Below are 16,142 nucleotides of genomic sequence, written 5' to 3'. Positions count from 1 at the left end.
TTGGTCACTTCAAGCTCCGCTAAGAACCACTGCATGCTAACCACTACTCGTATGTGTCGTTTTATAGAACGCTCTGGCTGCCATGTCTCCGCTAAATATGCGGGACGCACGAATCCTCATCGATAATACGTCCTACCGGTCACCGCTATACGGCTTCCAGCTCAGAGCTCAGCCCTTCCGAGAATCAGGGAATGTGCTCGAAGCTTATTGAATGGCTAGGGTGTGGTTGAGGCATGGTCGAGTGTGGTATCTGCATAGACTTCTCTATAGTCTATGGTAACGGCCGTCGAGTATGGTAGTTCAAGACGTTAGTTATTTTAGCCGTTATTGGAGGAGGCAGTGGTATAGGAACAGCGGTGGTAGTGGTTAAGAAGCAAGGTATGGACGTAGAGGTGTTGGTTACTTACAGTAGAATGGAAGAAAGAAAAACTGGCTCAATTGTTTGCCATTGGGTTCATCAACCTTTGCCCATAAGTGATTTCAGGCAATCAATATAGAGGACTTCTATGGCCACATAATGAACGATCCGAAAATATCCATTTGTTCCTGAGTACTTGAGCATTATTGCATCAGCAGCTTTTCACGGGTGATATGTCGCTCATGATATTGCGCGTGATGTCATGGTGACATAAACACATCAATTTGACTCGGTTGTCATGATGTTCATAAGCGTGTTTTATGGCCACTCAGCTTCACTGCTATAGAAATTTACATCGCAGTGACGATGAAACAAGACCAATATTTCGCTGTGCTCTACAGTAGTCCGCTTCATGCCCTAGCCAATGCAGAAGATAAAATGTAATATCACGCCACCCTTTTGCCTATAGGCCTTGTTTCAGCGGAGTGGAAGTAGGAAAATTATGGTGCCAAATAATGAACATGGCTTCATGAAAAAGCATATTGTGCGCAACATTGGTCTTCAAAGAAAACTTCAATATTTACCCATCCCTTCCAGACAATTAGTTTTTTAGTAATTCACACTTCAACTTCACAAACTTGAAATTTTGCCTTCCCCGGCAGGCGTCTTTTGTTGGTATTGCCAACTATTGTTATATTTCAACGCAAGTATTCTTGTTCAGTTTGCAAAGAAGTCACATGCTTCATGAGTCTCTCTGGCCATCCCCTCAGACTTCAGCTGCACAATCGGACAGCAGGAAATGCGCCAATCGGGCTGGGGTCGGCTTGTCGTCAGTCGGACTGGAGTGAGCGTACAGTCCGCAACGTCCGGGACAAGACAGCGACAGCTGCAAGGCTCTTATCGGGTCAGGAAGCTGCTGGGTGATAACAGCGTCCAGCAAGCGTGAATCATATAGCCACTGCGGTCTTTGTGCGAACGGGTAGTGCAGAAAACTGATTCAGCATTGCTCCAGAACTACCCTGGCTGCTGGTGAGAGTGGTACGCAGAGCGACGCCGGGCATCGAGAAGACATTGCGGTGCCGCAAGAACTGAGAGAGAGCTGGTATTGAAAAGTCTGTGACATTTGGAACGCTGAGCACTGCCAATGTTCGGTGAGACCTTGGAAGAGGAGCATGATCCGTGAATAAGCAGGCGCGGGATGCTGGTCTAAAAGGAGAGCGTTTTTACGGTGACTAAAATCGCACTTGAGGACTTCACAACCTACCGCACGAACCAAGTTTCTGAGCTGCGAACTGATTGCGTTTTCGACCAAACGTGACGAAAATGGCATCGCCCACAATCGGCATCGACCTGGGCACCACTTACTCGTGTGTGGCGGTGTTTCAGCACGGCAAGGTGGAGATAATCGCCAACGACGAAGGAGCTCTGACCACACCGAGCTGTGTGGCGTTCACGGACACCGAGAGAATCATCGGAGAGGTTGCTGTCAGTCAGGCGGTGCGAAACCCCGAAAACACTGTGTTTGACGTGAAACGAATGATGGGTCGCCCGTTTTCGGACCCAACGGTGCAGGAGGAGATGAAGAACTGGCCGTTCGCTGTCGTCAACGATCGCGGGAACCCTGCCATCAAGGTGGAGTACAAGGGTGAGCGACGTCAATTCTCGCCCGAGGAGATTAGCTCGATGATACTCGGGAAAATGAAGGAGACGGCCGAGGCTTACCTCGGTGAACCGATCACCGACGCCGTGGTCACTGTCCCGGCCTACTTCAACAACCGCCAGCGATCGGCCACCATGGATGCCGGTAAGATCGCCGGACTGAACATCAGGCGCATCATCAACGAGCCGACGGCAGCTGCGCTTGCCTACGGCCTCGACAAAAACCTTAACGGCGAGAAAACAATTTTGGTGTTCGACCTTGGAGGAGGGACGTTCGACGTGTCCATTTTAAAGATCTCCAGCGGATCCAGGTTTCAAGTTCTGTCCACTGCCGGTGAAACTCACCTCGGTGGCCAGGACTTCGACAACACGCTGGTGAAGTACTTTGCAGATGAGTTCAAGAAGCAGCACAAGAAAGACCTCACGGAAAGTCGTCGAGCGATGCGGAAGTTGAAGGCTGCCTCTGAACAGGCAAAGCGAACCCTGTCCTGCTCCTCGCAAGCACGCGTCGACATCGACTCACTTTACCGAGGCATCCACTTCAACTGTTCAATCTCCAGATCCCGCTTCGAGAAAATGTGCGGTGAACTATTTCGCCGAACGTTAGACTCTGTGGAACAAGCGCTGAGTGACGCGAAGCTGAAGAAATCCTCCATCGATGACGTAGTCATGGTTGGTGGTTCAACACGCATACCGAAAGTGCAGCAGCTGCTGGAGGACTTCTTTGACGGAAAACGGGTGAGCAAGGACATCAACCCGGACGAGGCTGTGGCGTGTGGCGCCGCACTTCAGGGGGCTATTCTTGGAAACGACTCGAACAAGTTGGATTTGATTGGCAGCGTAACCCTCCAAGACGTCATTCCCCTGTCCCTTGGCATAGAAGTCAATGGATTTTCCATGATGAAAATGCTAGAGCGCAACACTGAAATTCCCGCGTGCCGCAGCGAACAGTTTTCACTTGGCAGTGACAAGCAGACATCAGCCCAAGTCAAGGTACTAGAAGGCGAACGAGTGATGACCTCTGATAACAACGTCATCGGTGAGTTCTTGATCAGTGGACTCGTGGAGAGACCACGTGGCGAACCTGGTATCAAGGTGACGTTCGATGTGAATGCTGATGGCATCCTCCGCGTTAGCGCCGTCGACACCAAGAAGAGTGACAATGTGATGCACATCACAATCGCCGAGAGTAACGGACGGCTCAGCGCAGCGGAAGTCGACAGAATGATGAGAGAAGCGGAACAATTCCGTGAAGAGGATGACGCCTTGCGGAAACGTGTCAACGTCCGGAATGAGCTGGAAGGCTATGTGATCATGGGCCTCCGTACGGTGGACCAAGCAGGGGATGACGCCTCAGAGGAAGACAAGAAGACGGCACGTAGCACTTGCAACGAGGTTTTGGAGTGGCTGGAGAAAAACAGGCTGGCCGAGCTCGATGAGCTGACGTACTGGCTGCAGTCCACCAAGGAGAAACTGTCGCCCTTGCTGCAGAAACTCAATAGTGGAGACGGGAGTCGTCAGTACACCCCCAGTGCCGGCTCCATGCACTAAAGGATGGTCAATCCTCGGGCCTCGGCGTACTGACGTCCCAACGCTGCGGACTTTTCCCAGGAAGGCAAGGAACTCAAAAAGTCAGCAGACGAAACGAAGGAAGTCAGGAAGTCAGGGGGCGAAACGAATCCTGACGATGAAGGTGCGAAATGTGAATGAAGATGTGCGACGATGGTCGCGGCGAGGGTGAGCCAGGAGTCTGACGGCTTGGGCACGCATGCTCGTCGTTCTGGAGATGCGCGGCTGGACAGCTGCGGTGCAGTGGTGCCCGAATCGGATTGACCTAGAGACTCAGGTGATGAGGTCGATCAGGCTCGCCTTGTGCCACGATGTCTACCGCGTAGTTGGGATGCTAGATGAAACAAACAAATTGAATTGCTGTAATGCTTAGTGCTTACGTCTTGCAAAACTAAATGGATTTGATGTGTTTGGGACCAACGTAAGCATCAGGGTAAGGTGAGCTTGTGTGTGTGTGTGTACTTTCTCCTGTCTAATAAGATACTTGTGCATATACCTTTTAGCAAACTGAGTTAAATCATCACATTATTGCGAACTTGAACGAAAAATTGACGTTTTGCTGTAAATAAATGCTTTGTGGAAAATCAAACGTATGTGAGCAGCGGAAATGGTATAAAAGCCGGGCTGTGTAGGCGAGGTACTTTTCGATCGTCGCCCAGCCCCCAGGCGATTTGGTAAAGTAACGGATTAGTATTGTAACCCCCTTTTTACTAACGTGTTTTCACTCGCCGAATCTTGTCATTCTGCATCCTTCGCCGGCACATAATAAGATCGGACGCGACCTCCATAGTCGTGGTTCGTTCTTCATTTATCGCGAGGTTTAAGGGAAACAACAAGCTTGTGGCTCCCCACGATAGAAACCTATTGGTGCTCGACTTTCAGGTCTACTTGTGGTCACATAGCTCGGTGACCGAACGACTCTGCCTCGATATCGTATGTCGTCCGGGTGCGTGTGACGTCATGTCTCAAAATATTTATGCGTCATATAAAGAACAGTGACAATCTGCCACCTCCGTGGACAAGTCAGGCAGGAAATATACCGTTCTAGTGACTTGAAATGTGCGTGGATGACACATTATTACAGGCTATGATAAGAGATGACTCAAGGGATGGCAAATACCTACTCCACCAACTGGCACCGTGATTCGCTCATGCAGTTTCCTCACACTTGACAGGGTGTAGAAAAGGGACCACAATTTTACTCTATTAATTTTGGGAATGCTCGACCACATAACCTATATATCGGATTGCACCTATCATTTGGAGGAAAATGACATCAAAAACTTTATTTTCGACACTAACCGTAGCGGTCAGAGGAGCTTGTGAGATCAGTTTTGGGCTAATAGCGCCCTCTTACGCGTAGGTAACGCCGGCCGTGTTTGATCGAGTAGATGGCGCTATACACCGTCCAAAATGACTCCGTGCACTTCTGGGCTCAGGGCCCAGTTCATCTAGAGCCCATTTGCTGATAAGTGACACTTATTGGAAAGGGCGACCCACAGATGGGTTCATATAGCTACCCTTACACACCTACACCAATGTTCCCAATAGTGTCCCTTTGATAAGTGGCACTTTGACAAAGTGAAACTTGCCGACTGGCTTTTCTATATGAACTGGACCTAGTTCATACAACCCTTCGGTTAAACAAAGCCCGTTGGCTAGAGTGTGCCAAAGTAAGCAGTTACTCGAGGAGACTCTTTCGCTAACGTTAATGAGGTGTGTAAGGGTGGCTTTTTGAACTCAGCTGTCGAGTAGCCCTTTCCAGGAAGTGTCACTAGCTAAAAAGAAATGCGACAGGAGACGTTAAATGTGCATCCGAAATTTATAAGGGTAGGTTTTTAGATGGCCTTCTCTGTTGTCCCCATCAGGATAAAAAATTATTTCGTGCATACTGTGTATTTCAAAGTTCAAACAATGTTTGAATTCCAAGCATTATATGAATCACCCTCCTGTTATTATCTATAAATTCATAGAATCAACAGCATCTGGAAACCTTAATAGCCCTTACTGCTTAGCCCAAGCCAACCAAATTCATTGGGGCTTGGAAACAACTGATGATCTGCGAGTAGGCCATGCTAAAAGTGACATTCATCGCCTCTAGCTTGCGCAACACTCAATCAATCATCATTTCCGACACTAAAAGTACGCACATGAAAACTGAATGTGACTTTAAAGGCTGAAACAGACTCTTTCCGCGTTCAGGAAATCGCATGCGAGAGCCTATTCAAATACATTGTAATTCTTCTCGCATCAATCGCTTGCGGGAGGTGCATGCGATTGATGCGAGCGTGCTTCCATGTATTTGAATAGGCTCTCGCATGCAAGTTCCTGACTGCGGAAAGAGTCTGTTTCAGGCATAAGGGAACTGGGTTCGCGTCAAATTGTCAGTCGCTTAGCAACGACTAGCTTTCCTTACGATTTTAATTAATTTGCGATCTCTGCCTAAGCAATGCGTTAGGGAAAATAAATTCAGTAAAACCGTGAACAGGGAGACGAAATCGGCCAGCTAAAATTAACCCGTTTAGGTCATATCCTAAAATAGTTGTTAGGTACTTAATCACTAGGTTTCGGGAGCATGATCAGGATACAGTCACATCAAGCTGCGAATATCACGGACGCTCGGGAGGATACGTCAACATTGAAAATTGCTAAACTATTAATTTCTTGCGTCGACTTATTGCTTGTAGTCTTTTGCGCTCTGTTCACTTATCGATGACACCCACCGGGGTCTCATTACGCCAGCTCTTGGTGTTCTGATTATACTAGCCTCCTCTGCACCTTATCTCCGATGGTGCTCCACTCTCCCCTGTCTTTTCTCTCTCCGTCTCTCCTCTCTCTCTCTCTCTCTCTCTCTCTCTCTCTCTCTCTCTCTCTCTCTCTCTCTCTCTCTCTCTCTCACTCACTCACTCACTCACTCACTTACTCACTAACTCACTCACTAACTCACCCACCTCTCACTCACTCACTCACTCACCCACTCACTCACTCACTCACTCACTCACTCACCCACCTACTCAGTCTCACTCTCGCCTCCTCTCTCTCTCTCTCTCTCTCTCTCTCTCTCTCTCTCTCTCTCTCTCTCTCTCTCTCTCTCTCTCTCTCTCTCTCTCTCTCTCTCTTCCTCTCATCCATTCACTCAACTCGCTCACTCACTCACATTCACCTTGTCTCGTTCTCACGTCTTCTCCTTTCACCTCACTTGCATTCTTTTCCTTTCGTCGTCATCTCTTATCTTCCATTGCTTCTCTTCTCCGCTCTCCTACTACTACATATTTCTTTCGTCTTTCTCTCCACCTCTCGGTACATCATCGTCTACATCTCCTCTGTGGAGGAGCTGGAGGTGCCTGTGTTGCACGTGCCGGTCCAATCGGCCGAGAAGCCACGGAACTGAGACGAGCTATCCGTATAAAGGTTGACTGTCAGCTGTGAGCCGGCTGTGGGCCCAAAGGGAGCTGGCATCGTGTCTCCGCAGAAAGGGCCCTCCTCGATCCCGCTCGGATCCCTGAAGAGAGAAGGGACGGTTAGTTTAGCGAGAGGGGTGAATAGTTCAGCGGGAGGGGTGGCTAGTTTAGCGAGAAATAGCAGTCAACCCAGCGGGAAATGGCGGGTCAATTCAGCGAAAAATGACAGTCATGTCAGTGGAAAATGACAGGTCAGCGGAAAATGGCATTCGGGTCAGCGAAAAAGCATTTGGTTTTAATGGGTTTTGAGTTGGAAGTCACAGAGCGTGAAATGGGGTATTTATTTATCTAGTTCACACCATCATCGAACTTAAATCGCAGTCTATGCTGAGTAACGTTATCTACATTCCTTACTCCTCAGATTTTCGTTTTTTTAGGAAGTTTACTCACATTATTCAATCTTGGCATCGAAGAGCGAGACGTTTAGCTCAATTCTACCAGTCTGATTACTTAAAGCGAATAGAAAATGGCAGGGCACAGCCCCTCCCCATTCACTACTCACGAGATTTTCAGAGTGTCGTAGCTACACGTGCCGTAGCTACTCTCGAGCTCGAAGTCTGTGAAGGTGATGCTGAACCTGCGTGTCGGGTGGGTGGCCACGAAGTGCCAGAAGGTGTCCCGGCCGCTGGGGTACTCGGCTGGGTAGTTGACCGACTGCAGCGTGCCGCTGAAGTTGGTTGAAGCGTCGCACGAACCTAGCTGGTCACCTGGTGGTGGAAGAAAGGGGCACTTTATGGGCATTGAAATATGAATGAATGAAATGGTGGGACCGTTAGCGGTCTAGTATAATGGATTTTCTTAGATTATAACCGTCTGAGCTTATAAAGAATCTGAACATTTTATTTGCAGTCGCTGAACGACATAGCTTTTATCACAGCTCAACCTATAGAAATGCCAAAGAAGTTGAATAGCAGGTTTTATTCATTCTTTTCCTCACGATTTGCTAAAAGTCGCTTTAAGTTGATCCACTGAACTCTATAATGTGGAATGCGCATCGGCCGCCAGATGGTGTCCAACGGTGCCGCCATGTTGCGCAGACCAGAAAGCGGCCGCCGCCTGTGTTGGGGAATAGGGAATTCGGGACCTCGATTTACGTTTGCGGTCGCTGCATCCGTTACGTTCAAGCTATGTGGCCACGGAACCCGGCATCTTACGCAGAATTGAGTGGAGAATAAGATGAAATCCTAAAAACTTCTCAGATACAAGGAACTAATACGTTAAGCCATTATAAGTCAATGGGGAAATATGAAAATTGCTATTTTGGCGCCGAGAATGATCTGAAACTATCTCAAGCATATAAAATCATGATTTCATGCACTCCTTGCAAGGTTCTATGCTTCATATTTGCATTGTTGCCCTTGCGTGACGTCATTTGTGACGTCACAAGGGTCACAGTTTTTCTTCAATAACTCCCGATAAAATTGAGCTAGCGAGTCGGGAAAGCCACCAACGGACTCAGGAAGACCTGCCGAATCGAATGATATGCGACATGACCTCTTTCGACCATCTTCGTGACCTGGCGGTGCTGACCTGACCTTGACCTGAGGTCAACACCCTAAGTTGACCTGACCCGAACAAAAAGTATATCACTCGATGCGCCTGAGCTAGCTGAACACGATGATGCCAAAATCGCGACTCTACGGCCATTTTTGGCGAAGTTATTTACCAAAAACCGAACCCGTGCCTTAGATCACTTGACCTGACCTCAGAGGTCACCGGTTGACCCGGGACCTTTACAGTGGGTTCCTACCAGTCACTCTGCATTATCCTTTGTCGCAAACGACCAATTTACCGCTTAATTCTAGTTAAATTAGCGGCGCATTAGCGAGGTGAGTTCAATCAACCCCCTCGGCCGGGGCAAATGTAGGTCCGGCGAGTGAAGTTGAGGAATTCTGAAGATACGATCGTGTTCCCCACTCAATTCTGCGTAAGATGCCGGGTTCCGTATCTACGTAACTTGAACGTAACGGATGCGGCGGCCGCAAATGTAAATCGAGGTCCCGAATTCCCTATTCCTCAACACAGGCGGCAGCCGTTTCTTGGTCTGCGCAATATGGCCGCCACCGTTAGACACTACGGCCAATAGGGTTCAAGCGGCATTGCTCCCCTGTGAGTTGATCATAAAACGACCATGCAACCGAATGGCAATTCTCCCAAATTATGCATCTCATGCACGTGACATTCCTCATGAGTTGTCTCGCGTATAGCCCTCACCGGCTCCACATAGCTTCCACGTGAGGTTGAAGCCGCGAGCCACTCTACCAATGTCCGTGTGAAACACCACGGTCATTACGTTGCTGGTGCTCGGCCCCACCCGCTTCGGGTAGTTGGAGCCGCAAAACTTTCCGCCGAGGGACGGTGCGTCGACAGAATCGCCGTCTCTGACGAAAGACACAGCGGATCGAATTGGGTTGTGGAAAAGTAACGGGTTGTTATAGAAACGTAACGGGCTGTATAGTCTGGCAAACCTAAGAAAGAATGGATTTAAAGTGCTGCGGTCACTGATGCATGTGCATTTATATTGTGAGAGCGTATTTTCTCTCACAACTTTTCACACAAATTTCTCCGAGCCATACATTTCAAGTGATCAAAACACGTGCAAAGTGATTCAGGCGCTTTAACTCCGTTCTTTCTTAGGTTTGCCAGACCATAGTAGGGGGATGAGGTCAAATCATGCACCAAGAGTGAGTACATATGATGGGGTTATGTGATGCGCCGAGGCGTCACCTTCCACTGCGGTGGAATGCAGCGGGGCGGCATCCTAAACCATCAAGCGAAAAGTGGAACACCTCTGCGGTTCCCGGAACCTGTAAAAATATGGCAGGCTTGTCTCCTCCCCCTCTATCAGAACCAGGCTCCAATCTTATGAAGCGCTGTATTTTCCTACTCTAAAAAAAAACACACATAAAAGCTCCTATTACCACTGCTTATGTCCTTCTTTGATTGCGCTAAAATACACGATGCTGGTTCCATTGCACTAAGGCACTTTGGCATTGTTGAATGAAGAATGTAAAGTCGGATACTCTAGTAAAAAAGTTGATCCCTTAACCCTATTCCTGGCGGGCTCCGCCGGGACAAGAAACTGGCGGGGGGGGCCGATTCGGCCCCCCCCCCTGAGATCTCGAGAACGAAGCAAGATAGCGACAAGCGGTAAACGGCATCGGATACGCACGGTCAAGATCTACAATTTTTACTAAGGTCATTTTCAGGTCAGGTCAAAGATGACGTCACAGGGGTCGAAAAAGTCAAAATGGCGGCGCTAGATATGGAGAGAGTTTTTCTCGAATAACTTTCGAATTAGTCAAGATAGGAACAAACTAAGGGCATCGTCGTGATCCTCTCGTCAATCCGCATCGAATGATATATATGTTGACCTCGAAAGGTCAAGGTCAAAGGTTGACCTCAGGTCACGTGACCTCGAGGTCATCATGTATATCATTCGATGCGTCTTGACGAGCTGAACACAATGAGACCATCCACGCGTCTGTATCTTGTTCCTGTACGGAGTTATTGGCCAAAAACCTTTGGTGACCTTTGATGACGTCACATGACCTCACAGCTGCCCAACAGCAAAACAGACCTCAAGGTAGTGAAGGTTGATCGTATATGAAGTCATGTATGGTATATGGGGCCATTCCGACCCGTTTTAGTGGTAAAAACAGGGAGTTGATTTTCCCCCATTGACTTATAATGGGGAGGTCGCGAAATTGACCTGACCTTAGGTCACCGATATCAAAATTCCGAGATATACAAATTGCACATACTGGTACCCTAACTAAACCCTGAAGAGAAGAAATTGATCGGTCAAAAACTCTAGCTCTGGCGTGATTGCAAACTTTTCTGAGGAAGGGTCACCAAACCGCCTCTGGTGACCTGACCTGAGGTCAGATCAACTCAAAATTTTCAGACATGTTGCGTAGAAGCCTTTTAGGAAAAGTCAGAAAATTTGAGCTTCCTAGCTCAACGCGTTTGGGAGAAATAACCAAAAAACCTCAGGGGGGGGGGGCTCCTGAGGCCCCCCCGCCAGGAATAGGGTTAATAGTTTAATGTGCTCACCTGAACTCGAGAAAATCGTATCGGGTGCAGTTCTGATCGTCTTCCTCCAGCGAGAAATCGTTTATGTTGATTCGGATGGTCTGTCCCGGCTCCGCCATAATCATCCAGATGATGTCCACATCGTTTCCGTAATCGTCGGGGTAGTTGGGGGATAGAATAGTTCCCTCAACGCCTTCGATCTGGGTGGCTCCGCTGCACGCTGTGAGAGAGAATATTTAATATTTTCACTGAAATGGTGCCTATGAAGTGAGCCCGGGCCCCGCTGTCGCGCAGAGTGAGATATAAATCAGTGATGTCAATCACAGGTAATTTAGAAACCGATGCCAAACCAAATACCAACTGAACCCTTAAAAAAATACCAAAACCGAACCAACTCGCGAATTCAGGAGAACTACCAACTTGTACCGAATTTCTAATGTTGAATACGCTACCAAGTCCTCACAATACCAACAAAATACCAAAATTGTTAGGTTTGAAATACCAAATACCAAGTTGGTATCGGTTTGGTATCATTCTTAGGTGTTGTTTTTATCCGCTGGGACTGAGAGCGTGAGAGCTTGCAAAAGATGACTGATGTCATCACTGTCAACCGTGGAAGCCGTATGGCTACCCATCTACGCTGGCGTACGAAAAACATCATCTCACCCGGTTTGGTATCAGTATACCAAATAATTGGTATCCCATTGACATCTCTAATATAAATACATAACTTTAAGGAAAAAGCGGTAACGTCATGATGGAAGCTGTCGATGGCCTATATTTTTACATCAATGCCATGAAGGGCCAGATGATCTTGTGGATCCAACGGGGGTGGGGGGGGGGGGGGGTAACTGAGGGTAACTGGGGTGGGGGTGGGGTAACTGAGCCAAAGTCAGAGCTAGGGGTGGCCAAAACATGATTTGTTCCCCTTTCCAAATCGAATTCGCCCCTTTAAAATCTCCTCTGGACCGCGATGCACAAAAAAGACGACATGCATTTAAGTTAAGTCAATAAATCCTCATTTCTGATCCCAATTAGTCCAAGTACATCAAAAGCGGACAATCTTGTCAATGATAACATTAGAACCTGAACTTTGGGCCGGCTTTGGGCTGGCCCCTTCCCTTGAAAACGGCTGGATCCGCCAGTGGCCAGATCGCATCAGCGAAGTAATTCCATATCGCTATATAGATAATATATAAACAAATACAATCAAAAATTTTCGTGCCCTTCTTATTCGCCGAAGCTGTCGTTCCGCGCAAACATCATTTCTGCTGCATTTTTAGACCGTTTCAAAGTTTTTACCCATCAATTCTCGCTCTTACACAAATTACAAAAGCATCCAAAATGCTAGTATGAAACCATCCAATCCATGTCACTGCAAGAGAACTTATTGCTGTGCTGTGTGCATTCTGCCGATAGTTTAACGGTGATTCTATCATTGCATACAAAAGTTGAATGTTGTCCGTTAAATGCCTCCATACGTTAGATACTCACGGTCTTCGGTGGTAGTGGTGCTGATAATGGTGGTCGTGCTGCCGATAGTGGTGCTACTGATGGTAGACGATTCAGTCGCAGCGGCGGTACTGGTGGTAGACGATACAGTCGTAGGCAGAGTTGACGTAGAGGAAGGAGCAGCGGTAGACGATGTGGGCAGGTCGGTGGTCGAGGTTGTTTCGACCGTGGTCGAGGTCGTTTCGACCGTGGTCGAGGTCGTCTCGACCGTGGTAGAAGTGGCCTCGGTAGTTGTTGGTATGGTCGCTTCGCTGGTTGTCGCCACGGTAACGGTTGTGGTGGTGGGTGGGTCACCTGAGGCAAAAGACGGGTGTGTTTAATTGATAAGTATATTCTATCAAATACAAATACAGATGATTGAATCCAATGATTTTCTTTCAGCTCTCAGCCCCAACACTGGTCTTTCCATCGCAACTCTCACCCCCTCTCTCTCTCTCTCTCTCTCTCTCTCTCATTCTCTCTCTCTCTCCCTCTCTGTCTCTCTCTGTCTCTCTGTCTCTCTCTCTCTGTCTCTCTGTCTCTCTCTCTGTCTCTCTCTCTGTCTCTCTCTCTGTCTCTCTGTCTCTCTCTCTCTCTCTCTCTCTCTCTCTCTCTCTCTCTCTCTCTCTCTCTCTCTCTCTCTCTCTCTCTCTCTCTCTCTCTCTCTCTCTCTCTCTCTCTCTCCTACCTCCCTGCACTCCTCTCTAACTCACCACACTCTGTCCAGCTGATGGGCTGTTTTCCAGTCGGACAAACGCACGTGCCTCGACTGCATGAGGCTACCCCATTTGTGAATTGACACTCGGAGTCAGACGTGCACCAGTCTCCTAGGTTAGCTGTCGGTAAATGTCATGACACTGACATAAACTGGCATAACACTGACACTGAGGTTTGGCATTAGACTGGCACCTGATTAGCTACTGACACTGACGCTTGACATTAAACCGACATGATACTGACACTGACACTGACACTGACACTGGCACTGATATTGACAAATGACGTGGAAGTGACACGATGCTGAACCTGACACTTTATGAGACTGATGTGGCCCTGATAAGACACTGATATGACATCGTCACAACATGAACATGCTGCCAGACACTGACATACCTACATATTCAATGGGGCTGAGGTCAAGCGCTACGATATTGATCCATCGAAGAGATAACACTTTTTTGGAAAGCTTGAGTGGTTGTAGGCGTGGTTGTAGGTACAACAGCTATATAGTCATTTCCTCAAATAAATGCTTTAAGAGAACGACAGTGATGAAAGAGACCGACAGACCGACGGACAGAATGACATACACACGCACACATGCAGATTCAGACCCACACAGAGACCTAACCAGACCAGACCAGACCATTGTAACCCAGCCTAGACTCAGCCAAATCAGACCAATTAGATCGGCCCAACACAGACCAGTCAGACCAGATCAGCTCCCACCGATGCCCCAACAGACCCCACCAGACCCCAGCAGACCCCACCGATGCCGCTGCGGAAGCGGTAGATCACGCTGGAGTTGTGTGAGGTCCTTGGGCCACTTCCTCTGGTAGCGTGCAGCTTACAGTCGCCCGAGACGGTGTCGAAACTGAAGCTTAGACAGTCGTCTCGGATCAGGCAGGACGACATACACTCGCCTGTGAAGGGTCAGGTCAGGTCGGGTCAATAGCAATCCCTCGCCCGGCCAGGGGGAGGGGGTTGATGCAACCCCGAGTCTTGTTGTAGATAGCGTAAAAACCCCTGTAACTTTGGTGTTTCTGAGTGCCATAGGAGCCAAGCGCCATGTGATCGTGCTCCTTCCCCCCTCCCTCCGGCCTCCGCGTGTTTGAAATAGGCCAAGACCTGACGAGAGGTATACATAATGCATTGCTGAATCGTCACAGTTCATACAGCACAGTTTGGCCAGGCTATACGAATTATCACTTCGCAAGGAGCCAAACTCAATTTACGAGACTACGAGATTTATAGGTTATTATTAGAGAAATTTTAGTTATTAGGAATCATATCCATCGGTAACTACACTATTTGTACACAAATCGCGGGTACACTCGCAAGTGACCCGCGGTGCGAGTCTGTGGTTACCTTTCGCCAACTTTGGTTCATGTCAGTGGGCTCTTTGGAAAAGCGGTTGGCAGTGGCTAGCTTACCTAGTGACCTTTTGACTTTAATCGTACCGGGCCCGGTCATAAGGAATGCCTTCCTTGACATGAATCATAAATATGCCTGGGCCTACCTCGTGTGGCGTATGACCGTGCGTGAGAGAATATCGTTATGCTAGGTTTACCAAGTCGCACTAGCCTGTACTTGCTGCTTGGTTTTGTTCATTATTGTAGTGAGACAGCCGTGACATCTTTTATGTCATTCGGCCAGAACCTGTGTTCCGTTCGCTCGATCACGTCTTTTTACCGAGGTGTATTTTGTGTGTAGATAAACGCATTATTTCCCGCGATTCTCAATTTTCGAAGTCATGCATCGTACTGTTCACTGATAAAAGCTTTGTAAATTTCGAAAATCACTTGTTTTATAATTCTGTCAGGAAAAGCGCGAATTTATGCAATGCATGATTCTGAATAGAATGTCCATCAAATTTCGTTCGCTTAGGAACATACAATGTTCCTGCACCATGGTATCGACTTGGCGATCAATGTGTTGTTGGAAAGTTGACAAATGAATACCTTTATGACAATACCTGAAATGTAATGTTAATGTGACCATAAAATGGACAAAAAACATCACAGTCCTAGCGAGCATTGTCCTGAACTGACCATAGAAGCATAGCAATGATCGCCTACGGATATCGGATATCCTATCCTGTGAAAGCTCAGATATCTGATCCAGAAAAGATCCAGTGTTGGATGCCGCAAGAATGGGGCATATGAACTCCCCAAAATGTTTCCTTGAAACTAAAAAATGTCCTCGAATTTCGTCCTGATGAAATTATTTTCAACTTACAGGCAAACACTTTATCTTATCTAAAGCCGATTGATAATCGTTTTGGGTATTAGAAAAAGTTATCCTAAACTGTTTCTGGCATGCTGGCCTCGATAATATTTTGAATCTTGTCCTGTGTTCTTGCGTGATGGTGGGTGGCGTTAAGACTTTTATAACGCTGGTGTTAACCATTGTAGAAAAATGTATCCTATTGATTTGATTATGTTTCTCAGTTTTTTTTTTAATACTGGTAATGATATGCATGTTTTCATGCTACTTTTAACGCTTATGTTAACGGGGTAAGTGGACTCTGACAAATCGAGACATATATCGCTTCAGATATATTACGCCGTCGGCAGCTGTAGACTCCGATCATCCTCCCCCAACTCACATTCAGTGGCCTTGGTGGAGCTCCTAAGAACCGCAGTCGGCTCTGTCAGCAAACCCTCACTCTTGAACAGGAACGGGGCCGACCTGACCACGTACATGCCCTCGGGCAGCCTCCCAGAGGTCAGGTGAGCGATGTTAGCCAGCAACAGCAAGAGCAGTGGCGCTGGACAAGAAGATAATCTTCGCGAAGCACCCCCCATGGTGAGCGCCCGGCGCCGAGCCGCGGTGTCGGGACTCGGCCGAGG

The 16,142-nt window shown here is 47.9% G+C and overlaps 2 protein-coding genes across 2 annotated transcripts; one reads left to right on the top strand and one right to left on the bottom strand.

The window, feature by feature from the left end:
- Positions 1-1,309: 1,309 nt before the first annotated feature.
- LOC122373855 (heat shock 70 kDa protein II-like) lies at positions 1,310-4,175 on the top strand. The gene is made up of 2 exons (XM_043352244.1): positions 1,310-1,526; positions 1,608-4,175. Exon 2 carries the CDS (start codon positions 1,682-1,684, stop codon positions 3,566-3,568), a length of 1,887 nt encoding a protein of 628 aa, XP_043208179.1. The 5' UTR covers positions 1,310-1,526; positions 1,608-1,681; the 3' UTR covers positions 3,569-4,175.
- A 2,450-nt stretch (positions 4,176-6,625) lies between these two features.
- Positions 6,626-16,142, bottom strand: LOC122373856 (cubilin-like). The gene is made up of 8 exons (XM_043352245.1): positions 15,899-16,142; positions 14,061-14,213; positions 13,287-13,409; positions 12,577-12,888; positions 11,104-11,302; positions 9,262-9,428; positions 7,550-7,754; positions 6,626-7,088 (listed from the first exon to the last, which is right to left on the bottom strand). The coding sequence occupies exons 1-8, from the start codon at positions 16,095-16,097 to the stop codon at positions 6,899-6,901; spliced, it is 1,548 nt and encodes a 515-aa protein (XP_043208180.1). The 5' UTR covers positions 16,098-16,142; the 3' UTR covers positions 6,626-6,898.

Source organism: Amphibalanus amphitrite, unplaced genomic scaffold, assembly GCF_019059575.1.
Source record: "Amphibalanus amphitrite isolate SeventyFive unplaced genomic scaffold, NRLGWU_Aamphi_draft 001562F_arrow, whole genome shotgun sequence".
In the NCBI taxonomy this organism is placed as follows: Eukaryota; Metazoa; Arthropoda; class Thecostraca; order Balanomorpha; family Balanidae; genus Amphibalanus; species Amphibalanus amphitrite.
Note: the sequence above shows the minus strand (reverse complement) of the source record. Positions and strands in the feature narration are given on the sequence as shown.

Coding starts and splice junctions, on each gene's coding strand:
- LOC122373855 (XM_043352244.1), top strand. CDS start 1,682: ATGGCATCGCCCACAATCGGCATCGACCTGGGCACCACTTACTCGTGT.
- LOC122373856 (XM_043352245.1), bottom strand. CDS start 16,097: ATGGGGGGTGCTTCGCGAAGATTATCTTCTTGTCCAGCGCCACTGCTC. Junction 11,303..12,576: donor CACCACTACCACCGAAGACC/GTGAGTATCTAA, acceptor TCTCTCTCACAG/CGTGCAGCGGAGCCACCCAG. Junction 7,089..7,549: donor TACGACACTCTGAAAATCTC/GTGAGTAGTGAA, acceptor TTCTCTCTTCAG/GGATCCGAGCGGGATCGAGG.